The sequence below is a fragment of the Mesoplodon bidens genome (genome assembly GCF_964165515.1).
Source record: "Mesoplodon bidens genome assembly, chromosome: 20".
In the NCBI taxonomy this organism is placed as follows: Eukaryota; Metazoa; Chordata; class Mammalia; order Artiodactyla; family Ziphiidae; genus Mesoplodon; species Mesoplodon bidens.
The window spans coordinates 12,052,190-12,068,287 of record NC_138181.1 but is presented as its reverse complement, the minus strand read 5'-3'; the positions used below and the strand labels follow the sequence as shown (position 1 = coordinate 12,068,287).

General features: G+C 38.1%; 1 protein-coding gene across 3 annotated transcripts in view; it reads right to left on the bottom strand.

Annotated features, from left to right (window-relative positions):
* The window catches only part of NSD3 (nuclear receptor binding SET domain protein 3), a 109,076-nt gene that overhangs the window by 17,601 nt on the left and 75,377 nt on the right, over window positions 1–16,098 (bottom strand). For 2 of the 3 annotated variants that reach the window (XM_081220793.1, XM_081220794.1), the window contains exons 13-16: window positions 11,811–12,008; window positions 11,176–11,349; window positions 6,560–6,706; window positions 3,128–3,284 (exon numbers count right to left, since the gene is read on the bottom strand). In XM_081220793.1, the coding sequence (XP_081076919.1) occupies window positions 3,128–3,284; window positions 6,560–6,706; window positions 11,176–11,349; window positions 11,811–12,008 (676 nt within the window). The remainder of the gene's footprint in view (window positions 1–3,127; window positions 3,285–6,559; window positions 6,707–11,175; window positions 11,350–11,810; window positions 12,009–16,098) is intronic. The other variant, XM_081220795.1, reaches the window with a different exon arrangement.

The following is a 16,098-nucleotide window of genomic DNA, read 5'->3' as shown; positions in this document are numbered from 1 at the left end:
TATTTCTTGTCCAAGTATGTCTTATCTATTATTTGTCAAACCTGCACCCCTCCCCTCCTGGAAAGATATATATATATATATATTTTTTTTTTTTTTTTTTTTTTGCGGTAGGCGGGCCTCTCACTGTTGTGGCCTCTCCCCTTGCAGAGCACAGGCTCCGGACGCGCAGGCTCAGCAGCCATGGCTCACGGGCCCAGCCGCTCTGCGGCATGTGGGATCTTCCCAGACCGGGGCACGAACCCGTGTCCCCTGCATCGGCAGGCGGACTCTCAACCACTGCGCCACCAGGGAAGCCCTATATTTTTAATTATAAAAGCAATGTGTGCTGGTCAGAATCACCATCACTAAAAAAGTCTACAAATAACAAACGCTGGAAAGGGTATGGAGAAAAGGGCACCCTCCTACGCTGTTGGTGGGAATGTAAGTTGGTGCAGTCACTATGGAAAACAGTATGGAGGTTCCTCAGAAAACTAAAAATAGAGTTACCACCATGTGATCCAGCAATCCCACTCCTGGGCATATACCTGGACAAAACTATAATTCAAAAAGATACATGCACCCCTATGTTCACAGCAGCACTATTCACAATAGCCAAGACATGGAAACAACCTAAATGTCCATCGACAGATGAATGAATACAGAAGATGTGGTACATATATACAATGGAATACTACTCAGCCATAAAAAAGAATGAAAAATGCCATTTGCAGCAACATGGATGCATCTAGAAATTATCACAGTAAGTGAAGAAAGTCAGAAAGAGAAAGACAAATACCATATGATATCACTTATATGTGGAATCTGAAATATGACACAAATGAACCTATCTACAAAACAGAACCAGACTCACAGACATAGAGAACAGACTTGTGGTTGCCAAGGGGGCTGGAGGGGAGGGAGAGGGATGCACTGGGAGTTTGGGATTAGCAGATGCAAACTATTATACGTAGGACGAATAAACAACAAGGTCCTATTGTACAGTACAGGGAACTATATCCAACCTCCTGGGATAAACCATAATGGAAAAGAATATAAAAAACAAATGTATATATGTGTATAACTGAGTCAGTTTGCTGTAACAGCAGAAATTAGCACAACACTACACTGTAAATCAACTACACTTCAATAAAAAAAAAGACTATACCTTTAAAATTATTAAATGTAACTTTATGGAAAAAAAAGCAATGTGTGTTTCTTTTAAAAATTAAAACAGTGCAGAAATGTATCACAGAAAAACTGAAAATGGCTCCCCCTTATAATCTCATGCCTCAGACTATTAACATTAGATGTTTTTTTCCAGGTAATAATAAAAACATATTATATCTAGATCTACAGTTTTTAAAAGTTGTATAAACACGGGGAGAGATAATGTACATACTGTTTAACATACTTCCTAAAATTAACTATATATTGTGGATACCCTCCCATGTTACTATACGCACCTGCATTATCCTTCTTTTGGCTTCCAGGTATTCTACAATATGGATACACTACAATTTATTTGACAAATACCCTACTGACTGAACATTTAGATTATTCAAATTTTTGCAATTAGAAATAATACTGCAATGAACACCCCTATAAGTACATTTCTGCCCATTCGTCCGATTCTTTTCCTTAGATAAATTCCCTGAAGGGGAACTACTGGGTCAAAGGGATGCACAGTTACAACTCTGATACGTGATGCCTTACTTGTACAGGAGCACTTGTCTCCCCATGCCCTCCCGAGCTGCAAAATTATTACTCTTAAACCTTTGCAAGTCTGTTAACTGAAAAATAAACTCTTTGTTTTTTAGGGTACATTGATTTTTAGGGAGGCTGAGCATTTTTTACATGTCTATTTTCTATTCTTTTGCAAACTGGCTTTCTCTTCTTTGCTCCTTTTTCTAGGGAAGGTATTTTTCTTTTCTTACTGAGAGAAGAGTTCCCCTGGTTTGATATTTGCCTTTTAAAACTTTGTATCTTTTGCCATAAAGTATAAAATTATTTATGTATTCAAACTGTCCATTTTTTAAAAAGAACTTGGAGGTTTCCCATCATATGTTAAAAAAATAGTTGGGGGGGCGCTTCTCAATGCCCCTTATCTCAGCTAAAAATGAAGTTTTTAAGGTTAAATAGGTAAGCGAGCAGTGTATTTAAAACAGAGAAAATGACATAGCCCTTGTTAAAAAAAATTACAGTATGTTTGAAATTCTACAGAAACATACTATACTTAGGATTCTAATTGAAAAGCAGAACTCTACTGTGAGTGTGTGTTTTTTTTTTTTTCTTTTAAACCAAGGATGGACTTACACTGACACATCATAATCACCTAGCTTACCTTAGAATTCACTCTTGGTGTTGTACATTTTATGGGTTTAGACAAATGCAGAGTGGCATTTATTCATCATTATAATATTATACAGAGCATTTTCACTGCCTTCAAAGTCCTCTGTGTGTTCTCTTGAATAGTATCTATTTTCTTAGTAAAATGATAAACATATGCCTCAAAATGTAGAATGCAGAGTTTAAAAAAACATCGTTATTCCTGTTCACTTAAGGCCCTGTTAAAAACAGGCTTCTTAAGAGGAGGAAGATTTATTAAAATAATGGCAATCACACATACTTCTTGCTTCATTCCCTTAAGATCTAAAGGCTCCTAATGAAATAATCTCTCTTTAAATTCTAAAAAGCTCTCTCTTTGCACACAATTTAGAGCTTCTAGCTAGAACTATAATGGACTAGATTTAGGGGTAAAAAGAGCTATTTTGGCCAGGATATAAACTCTTAACTTTATCAGAAATCAGAAATTAATATAACTCTAATTAGAGTACAAAAAAACAATCTTCCCCACTCTCCACATGAAAGCTTTTATTCTAAAATCTATTAGTACCATAGTTCATTAGGAAAAAATAACTTTCAGAACTTAAAAACAAAAGTCAACCAACTAATAAAAAATATCCACCAACCACTAACCTTCCCAGTCTTCTAAAAACCCAGACTCAGAGTATGTTTCTTCTCTTTCTTTTTCTAAGGAAGTTGCAGCACTATGCTGCTTTTTCTACCTACCTCCTAGCCACTTTGTGTACAGGCTATGAACTACTGAACAGTGACTGAACACTTCCTCTTTGTCCTTGGAAAAACTTGCCTGTAATTTCCCAATTTGACCCAAACAATCTGCTTGTAATGTAGTTTCTTGCCAGCTTTACAGTCATTGCAATTCCAGCAGCCTTCTGGCATCTCTATGCTCAGGCACTCCGGGTGGAAGGAAGCCGGGCACGACTCACAGCAGAGCAATCTCCCACCTTGAAACAAACAAACAGTCTTAATAACTGAGAAAAGAGGAAAGAGAGAGAGACAAGAGAGAAAGTTATCTTTTACCTGCATTAAATTTGATTCAGATTGAGGGAAATTAACAAAGGGATTGAGTTATATTTTAGTGATGGATTAAAATACAAAGCAATGAACAGATTTAGCTGAAGTAGCCCTTTCCAGGGAGGGCTTCAGTGGCCAGAAACTCAAAGCTTTTGAGTAGTAGGAAAAACATTACTCTTTATCCCTCTAAAATGTGGGCTACTGAAGTACCAGTTTAGCAGGCAGCTAAGACTATTAACATATGACAAATAGATGCATAAAATCTTTAGACTGAGTAGATTTGAGAACAGATTTTCAGAGAAATATGTAGCAACTCTCTTTTCTCCTTGAGAGCTAAGAAAGCAAGCAATGGTCATCTTTGTATTTTAATCCAGTGGCACAGTTAACTACATCCCTTTATAACAACATAAGCAAGAATGAAAACAGCCAATAGGTTGACCAGTACTTTTTTCTTCCCATGTAAGAATACAAAAAAGGAAAAGAATCTTGAATTGGTGATTACATTATCATTACCTTTTCAGTGAAGACAAATAAAGTCAAACAGGCTATATAGCAGTGGTTTGCAACTTTTTCATCACCAAGGATCCCCTTTCCCTTTCTCATGGATCCATATGCTTTCAAATATTTTACCAAACAAAAAACCCACCAAAACCAAGAAACATTTTAAAAGTAACAATTATTTTCTTCTGTTTTAATTAACCGAAGAAATATATAGCAGCCAATCAGAGCTTCTGATCCCAATAACAAAACTGGTATTATCACATTAAATTGCTAAAAGCATAGCCAAATATAAAGAAACTCATGCCACTGTATTTTACGCAAATGTCTGATTCTATTAGACTTTCTGAACTGTTAAATATAGTTCAGAATTTTGTTTGTAATATTTCCTGATGTCATATTGAGAACCACTGCTTTATAGCATAAAATAAGTAAGTATCAGTGTAGAATCAAGTACCACACACAAGGAGATGCCTCCAAGTACCCTAGCAAAATCCTCTCCTTTTAAATACACAAAACGATCTCTGGATCAAGACCAAAGCAGGTGCGGCAAACAAAACAATATTATTTTTAAATCCAAAAAATTAAAGAGATTTCGGGGAGAAATCTCTTTATTGTTGTATTTTCTCTTTATTGTTGTATTTCAACAAGTGACAGAAAAGAATGTTAACCACTGAAGATGAAATGCAATAAAGACATTTACTGAAAAAAATAATCTTTCTATTGGAAAACCAAGTCTACAACCCATGAGTATACAGAGATTTAAAGTCTCATAAGCAAAAGGTTAAGAGCCCTCTATACAACTTTATCAAATCACATGCTCCAACCTTTTGAGGGTTTGCTATCAATTTTCCAGAAAATCTTATCTTCCTGTAGACTTTCAAACTTCTAGCTGATTAACATAAAAACAAAAAGAAAATCCGTATACAATCAGTGATGAATTAAATTACTATATTTCCTCTGCTTAAAAGCTTTTACTTCAATCGTTGGGATTTTCCCCTTTGTGTGCAGATCTCAATATGGATTAATTGTTCCAATTCTCCAACCTAGAGATTAGCTGCCTGAGTGCTCTTAGCCTAGGTAGGGAATTCTTCTGTAAGTTTAAAGTAAAATGAGATAATTCATTTTTCCATCAGAAAGAAATGACCGATAGGGAGAGCGGTCTTTGCAAATACCTTTAGAGGACAAGTGATTATTAGGGTTGGTGTGGAAAAGTCAGTCTGGCCTTTTTTTAACATTATGGAACAGTCCTGAATTTTAAGTCTTATTTCAGAGGAAATACAGACCCTGAATCATCAGTGAAAATCATCACGATTTTTTGACAAAAATACACAAGGGAAATAGAAAAATAAAAGTATGAACAATCCACCTTGGTGCTATGCAAGAAAACTGCTTTAGGATGCGAGAGAAGAAAGATATGGTTCAAGCTAAGCAAACAGAGGGCTCAAAATAATTTCAATTCATGTCAAGGTCAATACCGAGTACTGAAAAGAAAGTAAGCGACAATTGAATTAGTCTAATTTTATAAAGGCACCAGCAGGGAAATAAGGCATTTCCTAAAATGCCTCAGGTAGTCTAATTTTATTGCACTATGGAATTAGTCAGACCCATGTCCATCTTTGTTTTGGAAACAGTTGGTATCACCAGTAAGATGCCATACTGTGACTTAAATGGAAAACAGACAAAAGAGTCAACAGCCTCTCCAACCTCCCTCTTCATGGGTTCTAATCAACTTGCTTAGTTATACTTTCTTTTAGTCATGGGTTGCCACTTCAGATGTCTGACAAACAGGAAACATACATCATCAGCAGGCAACACAAAGCATGAAAAAAAAAAAAAAGAATTAAATTTTCTTTAAATATTCTGAGACTGGCCCCAGATCATAATGGCAATGTATACAGGAAAAGGCTTTCACCTTCCAAGTTATTTATTTTACCCTCTGGGATAATAACTCCCTAAATAATACATTATTGTTAAACCACTTTTTCCCCCTTTATTACATGTAGGCTATATAAAGCGAAACACAAGATTTTTCTTCCATAGATTAAATTAACTTGGAGAATATAAATATACATTTAGCTCTTGGTTCTCAGTGGATAAATTATCTATTAGCAATTCTTCAATTCAGCTGGGCTGCCTTTCAATATCCAGTATTTGCAGCATTTTCCCAGCTGCCCACCAATGTCTCCTAAGAGGAGGGCAACTAGTTTTCATAGCACCATAACGAAAACATTTAAGAAACAAAATGATAGAATGTATTTCAGAATCAAAATTTTAAGTGTCAGTATCTTTGTTTCCCTCTAACCTGCCTTGTTATTTAGTTGAAAGTTAGTAACAAATTATATCATGTCTACTCTATTCTAACATGAATGATACGGTTCTACATCAGGCAAAAGAGAAAGAGCCCTCAGAACATGCTTCTATATTAAGCAGAATCCTAGTCTTTCAATTTGAATGATCTATAGATATATGAAAGGTGTGAAAATTTATTCAAGGAGAAGAGTAGGTAAAAATTTGTAATAATGGAATTATTTTAAGCCCTTTTTAATAATTTTGCAGCCATATGAAGACAGCCACAGCCACCAAGGTAGAATTTACCAAAAGCAACAGATGGTGCTTGACAGGCATACATTTCCCCCCTTCATTTAAAGAGAAAAAATAGGAAATGCAAAAATAAAAGTAAGAGATAAACTATTTTGATTATTACCTTTCTCACATTTCTTTTTGGAAGCTGACGAAGAAGGAATCATAGGTAATTTCATCAACTCTGCACGATTTGATTCGTTCAGTAGGTAGTGGGACTTATAGGCATAGGAACTGAACATGGGGTCTGAATGGTCCTGCACTATCAGCCCTATACGAGACAAACAGAAAGATGTGAGCTGCAATGAAACTACCCATGATTCCATGAGGAAAAAATAAACCAACACCTACGATGTAGCTGTGCTTAAAGCTGGGGGGGGAAAGAATATGAAGGAAAAGAGAGATCTGACAGAGAAGGCTTTCCATCGTTATTAAAAGGAGTTTAAGCTACTCAATGCCTTATCCCTATATAGAAACCTGTACACCCAGAAGGAAACTCCAAATTAATTTGAGGCTGTAAACTGCTTTGACGTCATTCTGAAAACCCCCTCTGGAAAACAAAGCTACGTTCCTTAAGGTTTAGAAGTACTATGACGACAACCCAAAGAACAAAATGATGTATCACTTAATTGCTGGAAATAAGAACTGTCTACATGACACACTAGAGACCCTGGTCACCTTCAATACATCAAGCAGCGCTGAAAGGCAGAACTGGACTTCTTCTCCTCTCTGCTCAGCTCTTTAGATACTCTCAAATTCCAGCTTTCTCAGCCAGATAATGAAGCTTTTCTCTATCAGTATGATACATGACTTTAAAGAAGATATAAGTCGTTGAAGTTCACTGAGGTAATGCACACATCTAAAGTTTGGTCCTGCCATGAGAATAACTAACTTAAACGCTTACCAACTTAAGGGTTTATAAAAACAGTCCTTTCAATCTACCGATACAGCTGTCCTGTTGGAGGAAAACAGCATCTGCTCTAAACTGCCCGTGACACCCACCTTTCCCCTCCCTCTCTCCTCCTCCTGCCCTGAGTTAAGACCATCCTGTAGCTACGGCCACTCCTAAACCCAGGACCTCTGAGACCAGGGAAACTTTCTCTATTTGGTTACTGGTCAAATCATGACCGCAGGTTCACAGAGATCATTTTGAGAAGAGGGAAGAGTTTTGTTTTTAAAGGGGTGACCATTTACTATTTTCTGTGGATTTTATCTTCATTTGATTCTATCCTACACTGAGGCAGATTCAAGAAATACTGATATTTCTCATGTGAATGGAACTTGAAATTGCTAATCGGAAATACATAAGAATTTTCGAATAAAAGTTATATAATGTTGAATGAACATTTCATACGTTTAACAGAGAAAAGTGGTACAATGGCTTTTAAATAAGACAGAACAACTTAGAATATTCAGTAACTTTTATGTTACATCACCCTCCAGATTAAAGGAAATGCTGAAGAATCTACACTACACTGAAATATAACTGAACACACCCTATGGCACCATGGGGGGCAGGGGAGGAGGAATGTTTCTCTAAATGCTGAAGCATTTCTAAAAATACTTCCAGATATTTCAGTCCTAAAGATTAGCTTAGGGCTTCCCTGGTGGCGCAGTGGTTGGGAATCCGTCTGCCAATGCAGGGGATGCGGGTTCATGCCCTGGTCCGAGGGGATCCCATGTGCCGTGGAGCAACTGAGCCCGTGCGCCACAACTACTGAAGCCTGCGCGCCTAGAGCCCGTGCTCCGCGGCGAGAGAAGCCACTGCAATGAGAAGCCCCCGCTCGCCACAACTAGAAAGAGCCTGCGTGCAGCAACGAAGACCCAATGCAGCCAAAAATAAATAAATAAACTTATTTAAAAACAAAACAAAACAAAACAAAACAATTAGCTTAATGATTTTAAACAACCAATAACCAAGAACTAAGACAAAAATCCTCTGTGCGGAGGAAGAAACTGTACGCGGCAAGAAACAAAGGCAAAACAAGCTGAGTTTACTAACACCAAAACATAAACAATTAAAGTATCCCTTTTCATGTGTGGATTTATTACAATTAGATCTCCTTAAAAAAGAAGACCTCTACAAATTCTGGTAAAAGAACACATATCATTTACTTCTGGAGAACTTTTAAGCTCTTCTCAAATCCCAACATCTGATCTATTCAGAATAAGTTTCTGTAAAATGCTGGAAAGGAAAATGAAAGTTTCTGTTTACTGTGCAAAGTTGCAGTTAAAATATTTGGGGATTAAATAATTTGGCTCTTTAAAGAGGCATTTAAATACAGCACATCTTTCAGAATAATTGCCAAATTGGTTAGATGCAAACAGCATCCTGTTGTTAAAACAAGAGTTTTCCCCTCATTTCCATTATCTCAAGCTTTTAATCAAGGCGTGTAACTTAAACTTAACAAAATGGTTAGAAGTTTCTCTAAAACTAGGTTCCTTGACAATGGGTCATTTTCTATCTATCTTAAAGCAAAACACCTGCTTTAAAGTGTTAAAGCAGAGTGACACAGAGCAAAAGAAAATATTGGTCGATATACTTAACTGATGGTACTTGATTCGGAATATACTCCAAAGTAAGCCAACATGATAGTTTTAAACTTGGTATTTAAAATGTTGGCTCAGTTACTTACACACACACCCACACACACCAACACACCCACACACCCACACCCCTCCACCACTCCTAGTAAAAGTGAGTGCCTAGAAGGGTAGAATGAAATATTTACAAAAGTGATCGACTTTATGTTATCACTGACACTCATCTATTTGAAAGTCTCTAAAGCTAGCCATTCAGTTGATAATTCAGTATTTTCATCCTAGCATTACTTTCTTAGGAGTGGGGAGATGGAAAAGGCACGTGACTTTTTATTTCTTTGGCTAATACAGTGTGGCATGAAACACTTCAGACCTTCTTCCCCTGTGCCATCCAGATTTCAGAGCAGGACGCAGCTGTCGTCACTACTCTACACAACACTTCCTTCTACCTGCAGACCGCCCCGCGCACTTTCAAACTGAAAAACTCAAAGCAGTGTGTACAGTGGACCCAGGAGGCGGCTATGGAAAGGACTACCACTTACTTAATCTTGTACCGTCCACCTCCTCTGGTTATTTTTCTTTTTTTTAATGAGAGTTTCAAAAGCAAAACAACTCAAGATCTATCATACTAGCTAAATTCTATTAAAAATACTCTATAGTACTTTCACCAAATTAAAAGAACTGTCTCCTAAAGCAAAAAAACAAAAACAGGGACTTCCCTGGTGGCGCAGTGGTTAAGAATCCGCCTGTCAGTGCAGGGGACACGGGTTCGAGCCCTGGTCCAAGAAGATCCCACATGCCGCAGAGCAACTCAGCCCATGCTCCACAACTACTGAGCCTGCGCTCTAGAGCCCAGGAGCCACAACTACTGAGCCCCCGTGCCACAACTACTGAAGCCCGCATGCCTGGAGCCCATGCTCCGCAACAAGAGAAGCCACCACGACGAGAAGCCCGCGCACTGCAATGGACAGTAGCCCTCGCTCGCTGCAACTAGAGAAGGCCCGTGCGTGCAGCAAAGACGACCCGAAGTGGCCAAAAATAATAATAATAAAAAAAGATAAATAAATTAATTAAAAAACAAAACAAAAAATAAACAAAAAAACCAAAAACAAATAAAAAACAAAACACGATCCAAAACTTCATTTTCAGTATGGGTTAAATATAATCTAACGGGCCTGATATGCCACACAGTCCTTTCAAATATTTCACACTAAGGGAAGTTTAGAAAACTTAGCACTTATGATTAAACAAACAAACAAACAAACAAACAAAACTGCACTTGGGGATATTAGTTGGTTTCTAAAATGCTTACTAAACACTAAAAATTCTTTTATTATAATACAGCTGAGACGCTCTGTAAAGTTGGGTACTCTGTATCACATTCAACTGAAGAAGTTCTACTTTATATTTATTATGAACTCAAGTTCACTGACGCCCTCAGGGACGCAATATTGTTTTGAAGTGATCAATCTTAAGTGGCAGACTTAAATATCAACAGCTGGCAAGTAAGAAAGCCTGTACTGCAGGCTCTTAACTAATATACCACATATGTTGCCTTGGCTGTATTCCACCAGGTCTTCCTCAATGCCAGACCAAAACATGATAAAATACAACATAAACAATTAAAAAATAAATGTGCTCTTCTTGCCTTCCAAGTGAAATCTCAATTAGTTGAAAACTCTGGATTAAAGAATATGACATGGGAAGAGTCTACTTCGAATAAAAGAACTGTTTGCACAAGGGAAGAGAGCTGACCCTTGAACAATGCCGCAGTCAGGGGTGCGGACCGCCACGCAGTTGGAATCCCCTGTAACTTTAAGTCGCCCCCCCCCACCCACCTGCGGATTCCACCAATCTTTGATCACGTAGTACTAGAGTACGCCACTGAGAAAAATGCGCAGAGTGGATTTGCGCAGTTCAAACCCATGTGGTTCAAGGGTCAACTGTCGATTAATCTTTTGATGCTCCAAATAGGAACACTAAGGAATCATCTATAATTCTAAGTTACTAAACAGATGTAGATTTTAGCTTAATTTATGGAAGAATTAATATTCTAACAGTTTGAGTGTTTAATGTTATAAAAGGGACGAGTTACTAGAAGTGTTAATCTCTCTCAGGGATGTTACTGAAACTCCATTTTAATGGGGGAAATATACCAATGAACCCAGAAAGACATAAAGAGAAAGGGCTGACACTCACCTCTTGCACAAACGAAACAAAAGCCTACATTTACAGCAGAGGAAGAGTTACTGCTCCGTTTGGAATGATTACTACAGATGAGAACGTAGGAAGACACAAATATGCTGCCGGCAGCAATGCAAGCATCTCCAGAGTGGTAGGCTACTGGGCACCTCAAACATCTCATCATGCGACCTGTTGAAAGACAATCAAAAAGGAATCTACGTAAGAAAGAATCAGCTGATATAAAATGAGATCTTTTGGGATCCAATGTGATGCTGGTTACAGTAATACAAAAATCTTTTTCTTCCCTAGTTTGACTCTGCTGTTCCTATGCTGTCTGGGCCCTAAATGCAGTGCTCATCTAGAGGTCACTCAAAGAAAAATGTGTCTGTGCCAGTGCTGGAGAGATGCTGGTCTCCAATATGGCACCTGTTTAAGGAATTTTCAAGGGTAATTTTGAACATATGGAATTTTCTTCCCATGGTCTGAATTAGAACCTAGAGTCCACTTATCTTACTATCCATTGTGGCTGAGCTGTAATAGCTATAGATAAACAGAGGGAGAATGCCTGATGTTCTTTATAATAATGTGCTTACTGTTTGCTACTGAACTTACAAAAAAAACAACTGTCCCCTTCCTTAGCTCTGTTTTACCTTTACTTGCTTTGTGGATATCTTTCTCCATACAGCAGGCGGAGCAGCAGTGCTGGGGACAGCGGAATCCTTTTGATTCAAAGATGGCAGTGGGGAATTTGCGGACACAGGCTTCATGGTAAAATTTCCCACAAGCACCAACAGAGCAACGCTTCACGTCTGTACCAGACACTTTACATGAAAAACACGGGTGCTCTCCTGGAAAATTGGTGAGGAACACAGATTAAATAAAATCTGATTAAAGCATATTCCTTTTAAATAGAAGCAGTCACTGACACCAAAGAGCTAATCCCCAAAGATTCTACTATTGCATGTAAGATTTTTAACATACAAAGAAGGCATTGAAAATAGTTAAATTAAAATATGACTTAATAAAACTTGCTAGAATAATTGATTTGCTACAATAATTGATTGTCAGTTTGAGGATATAGCAGCAAAAACAATTTAGATCTCCACTTCTCACTTTATACTGAAATTCCATAGAAAATCTAGAACAGAATTTTCAACACCTGGCAGCTGAGAGTGGCAAGGTCTTCCCAACATAGAATAAAGAAATTACCAATAAAAAGGCAGATTCCATTACATAATCACAATTTCCATTTGTAAAACAAGACATAAAATGAAAACTCATAATCCTAATAAAAACAGAAAGTTATATCTACACATCTTATTCAAACTGTAGAAAATCAAGGACAAAGAGAAAATATTAATATCACCCACAGAAAAAGACAATTACCTTCAAAGAAGCAAGACTGCTGACTGAAAGAGAAAGATGGAAGCCAGAAAACAGGGGATGCTATCAGTAAGGGCTGAAAGAAAACTGTCACCAAGCCAGAATTCTACGCCCAGTGAATGTACTCTTTTTTTTTTTTTGCGGTATGTGGGCCTCTCACTGCTGTGGCCTCTCCCGCTGCGGAGCACAGGCTCCGGATGCGCAGGCTCAGCGGCCATGGCTCACGGGCCCAGCCGCTCTGCGGCATGGGGTATCTTCCCAGACCGGGGCACGAACCCGCATCTCCTGCATCGGCAGGCAGACTCTCAACCACTGCGCCACCAGGGAAGCCCTGAATGTACTCTTCAAGAAGGAATTGAAGTCAATACACACTGGGGAGAATTAATAAAACCAAAAGTTGGTTCTTTGAAAAAGGTTAATAAACTGACATCCCTGGAAACAAGTAACAGATAAAAAAAAGGGAAAAAAAGCAACAATGTTAACATCAGAAATGAAAAATGATACATCACTACAAATCCTACAGATGTTTAAAAAATAATAAAAGGATATCACTATATTTTTGCCAATAAATTTGAAAATTTAGATAACAGATTCCTAGAAAAACAGAACTTACCAACACTGGCACAAAAATATTAAATAGAAAAAAAAACAGTTCTATAATCTATTTAAGAAATTGAAACTATAATTAGAAACCTTCCAACACTAGAAACCTTCCAACCAGTGGAGCCCAGGTGGCTCCACTGGTCAACTGCCAAACATGTTAAGAAAGAAACAATTAGAATAGAAAAGAAAAAAAAAAAAAAAAAAAAAGGAACAAGTGAATAACAGATGTAGAAAAATAAATGCAACAAGGATGACAAAGGATTACGTTTTGTTATATAAAGAGTTCACATATGATGTTATCACTTATATGTAGAATCTAAAAAATAAAACAAATTAATGAAAATAACAAAACAGGGACTTCCCTGGTGGTGCAGTGGTTAAGAATCCGCCGGCCAACGCAGGGGACACGGGTTTGAGCCCTGGTCCAGGAAGATCCCACATGCCGCGGAACAACTAAGCCTGTGCGCCACAACTACTGAGCCTGCGCTCTAGAGCCCGCGAGCCACAACTACTGAGCCTGCGTGCTGCAACTACTGAAGCCTGCATGTCTAGATCCTGCGAGCCACAACTACTAAGCCCGTGTGCCACAACTACTGAAGCCCGTGCTCTGCAACAAGAGAAGCCACCACAGTGGGAAGCCCGCGCACCACAACGAAGGGTAGCCTCCGCTCACCGCACCTAGAGAAAAGCCTGCACGCAGCAATGAAGATGCAACCCAGCCAAAATAAATAAATAAATAAAATCTTAAAAAAAAAAAAGAAAATAGCAAAACAGTCTCACAGATACAGAGAACAAACTAATGGTTACCAGTGGGGAGAGGAATGGGGTGAGGAGCAAGATAGGGGCAGGGGATTAAGAGGTACAAACTACTATACATAATAAAATAGGTAAGATACAAGAGTATATTGTACAGCACAGGGAATATAGCCAATATTTTATAACAACTTTAAAAGTAATATAATCTATATTGAATCATTATGTTGTACACCTGAAACTAATATAATATTATAAACCAACTATACTTTAACCAATTAATCAATACAAAATAAAGCAGAATCATGGGGGAAAAAAGAGTTCACATATGGAGAAAATATATGTAACAGATACAAGAAAAGATAAGAAGACTTATAAAGAACTAAAATCAATATAGAAACGGCCTAATATAAAAGTGGGCAACAAATATGAACAGGAAATTGACAGAAAGCAGAAAGACAGATAGCCAATAAACATATGCCGAAATGCTCAACTTTACTAGTAATCAAATAAATACTAACTAAAACCACAAGTAACATTTTAAAAATTCATCAAATAGGAAAAAACTTAGAGTCTGATAATACCGATCGTTGATCTGGGTGTGGGGAAATGGGCACTCTTACGTACTGCTGGTAGGAGTTTAAGTTGGAAGGAACTGTCTTAGAAGGCAACAGGGCAGTATCCATTCTAAAAGGATACACTGGCTTCCTGTGGCCTAGAAATTCTATAATACTCCTTGCTGTCTGTGTTAGAGGGAAGACTTGTACATATAAAAGGATGTTGACTGAAGCATTGTTCACAACCGCATATGACTGAAAGCTGTAATTATCTGCTTTTTAAAATTAGGATTAGCGTTTTCCTTTTGTGTCTGTGTTACATATGGAAATCATAAGTGACTATTTATTTGGACATCATCTTTTGAGAAGTGTTCAAGTCTTTTGCCCATTTTTCTTATGATGCTATAAAAATTCTGAAGGACAAAAAATACAAGGAATAGTTTTTTGTTTTGATTTTTTACAGAAAGTTATATTTGGTTTTGGAAGTACCTAACCATTACAAATTGGCTAAGTCATAAAGCTCCTTTAAAATCAGGACTTAAAACTGTGATATTCAAATTTTTGTTGTTGTTAACTGGCTTTGTTGTAGAAATAAAATAAAGTTGAGCAGTGTTAAATTGGCTGAATTATAAAAGTTCTTTAAAATTCGTACTTACAACTGTGACGCTCAATTTTTTTTTTTTGGCTTCATTACACAAATAAAACAGTACAGCAGGGTTATTTTTGTTGTTGATGTCCTGTTGCATATATATAATTTCAAATTATATTTTAACATATCGGTAGATATGAAAGCAATAGTACTGTTTTGTTTTGGTTTTTTAATAAATTTATTTATTTATTTATTTTTGGCTGCATTGGGTCTTTGTTGCTGCACGCAGGATGTCTTTAGTTGCGGCGAGAGGGGGCTACTCTTCGTTGTGGTGCGTGGGCTTCTCATTGCTGTGGCTTCTCTTGTTGCCGAGCACGGGCTCTAGGCGCGTGGGCTTCAGTAGCTGTGGCTCGCAGGCTCTAGAGCGCAGGCTCAGTAGTTGTGGCGCACGGGCTCAGCTGCTCCGCGGCATGTGGGATCTTCCCGGACCAGGGCTCGAACCCGTGTCCCCTGCAGTGGCAGGTGGATTCTGAACCACTGTGCCACAAGGGAAGTCCAATAGTACTGTTTTTAAAATAACTTTTAGGGCTCCCCTGGTGGCGCAGTGGTTCAGAATCCACCTGCCACTGCAGGGGACACGGGTTCGAGCCCTGGTCCGGGAAGATCCCACATGCCGCGGAGCAGCTGAGCCCGTGCGCCACAACTACTGAGCCTGCGCTCTACAGCCCACGAGCCACAACTACTGAGCCTGCGCTCTAGAGCCCACGAGCCACAGCTACTGAGCCCGTGCACTGCAACTACTGAAGCCTGGGGGCCTAGAGCCCGTGCTCCACAACAAGAGAAGCCCACGCACCACAACGAAGAGTAGCCCCCGCTCGCTGCAACTAGAGAAAGCCCGCGTGCAGCAACAAAGACCCAATGCAGCCAAAAATAAATAAATAAAATAAATAAAAATTTTAAAAACATACAAAAATAAGAAATTTTAAAAATTAAAAGAAAATTATTTTAAAGTTTAAAAGCTTTGACTTTACCTAATGCATAAACTGCCCTATG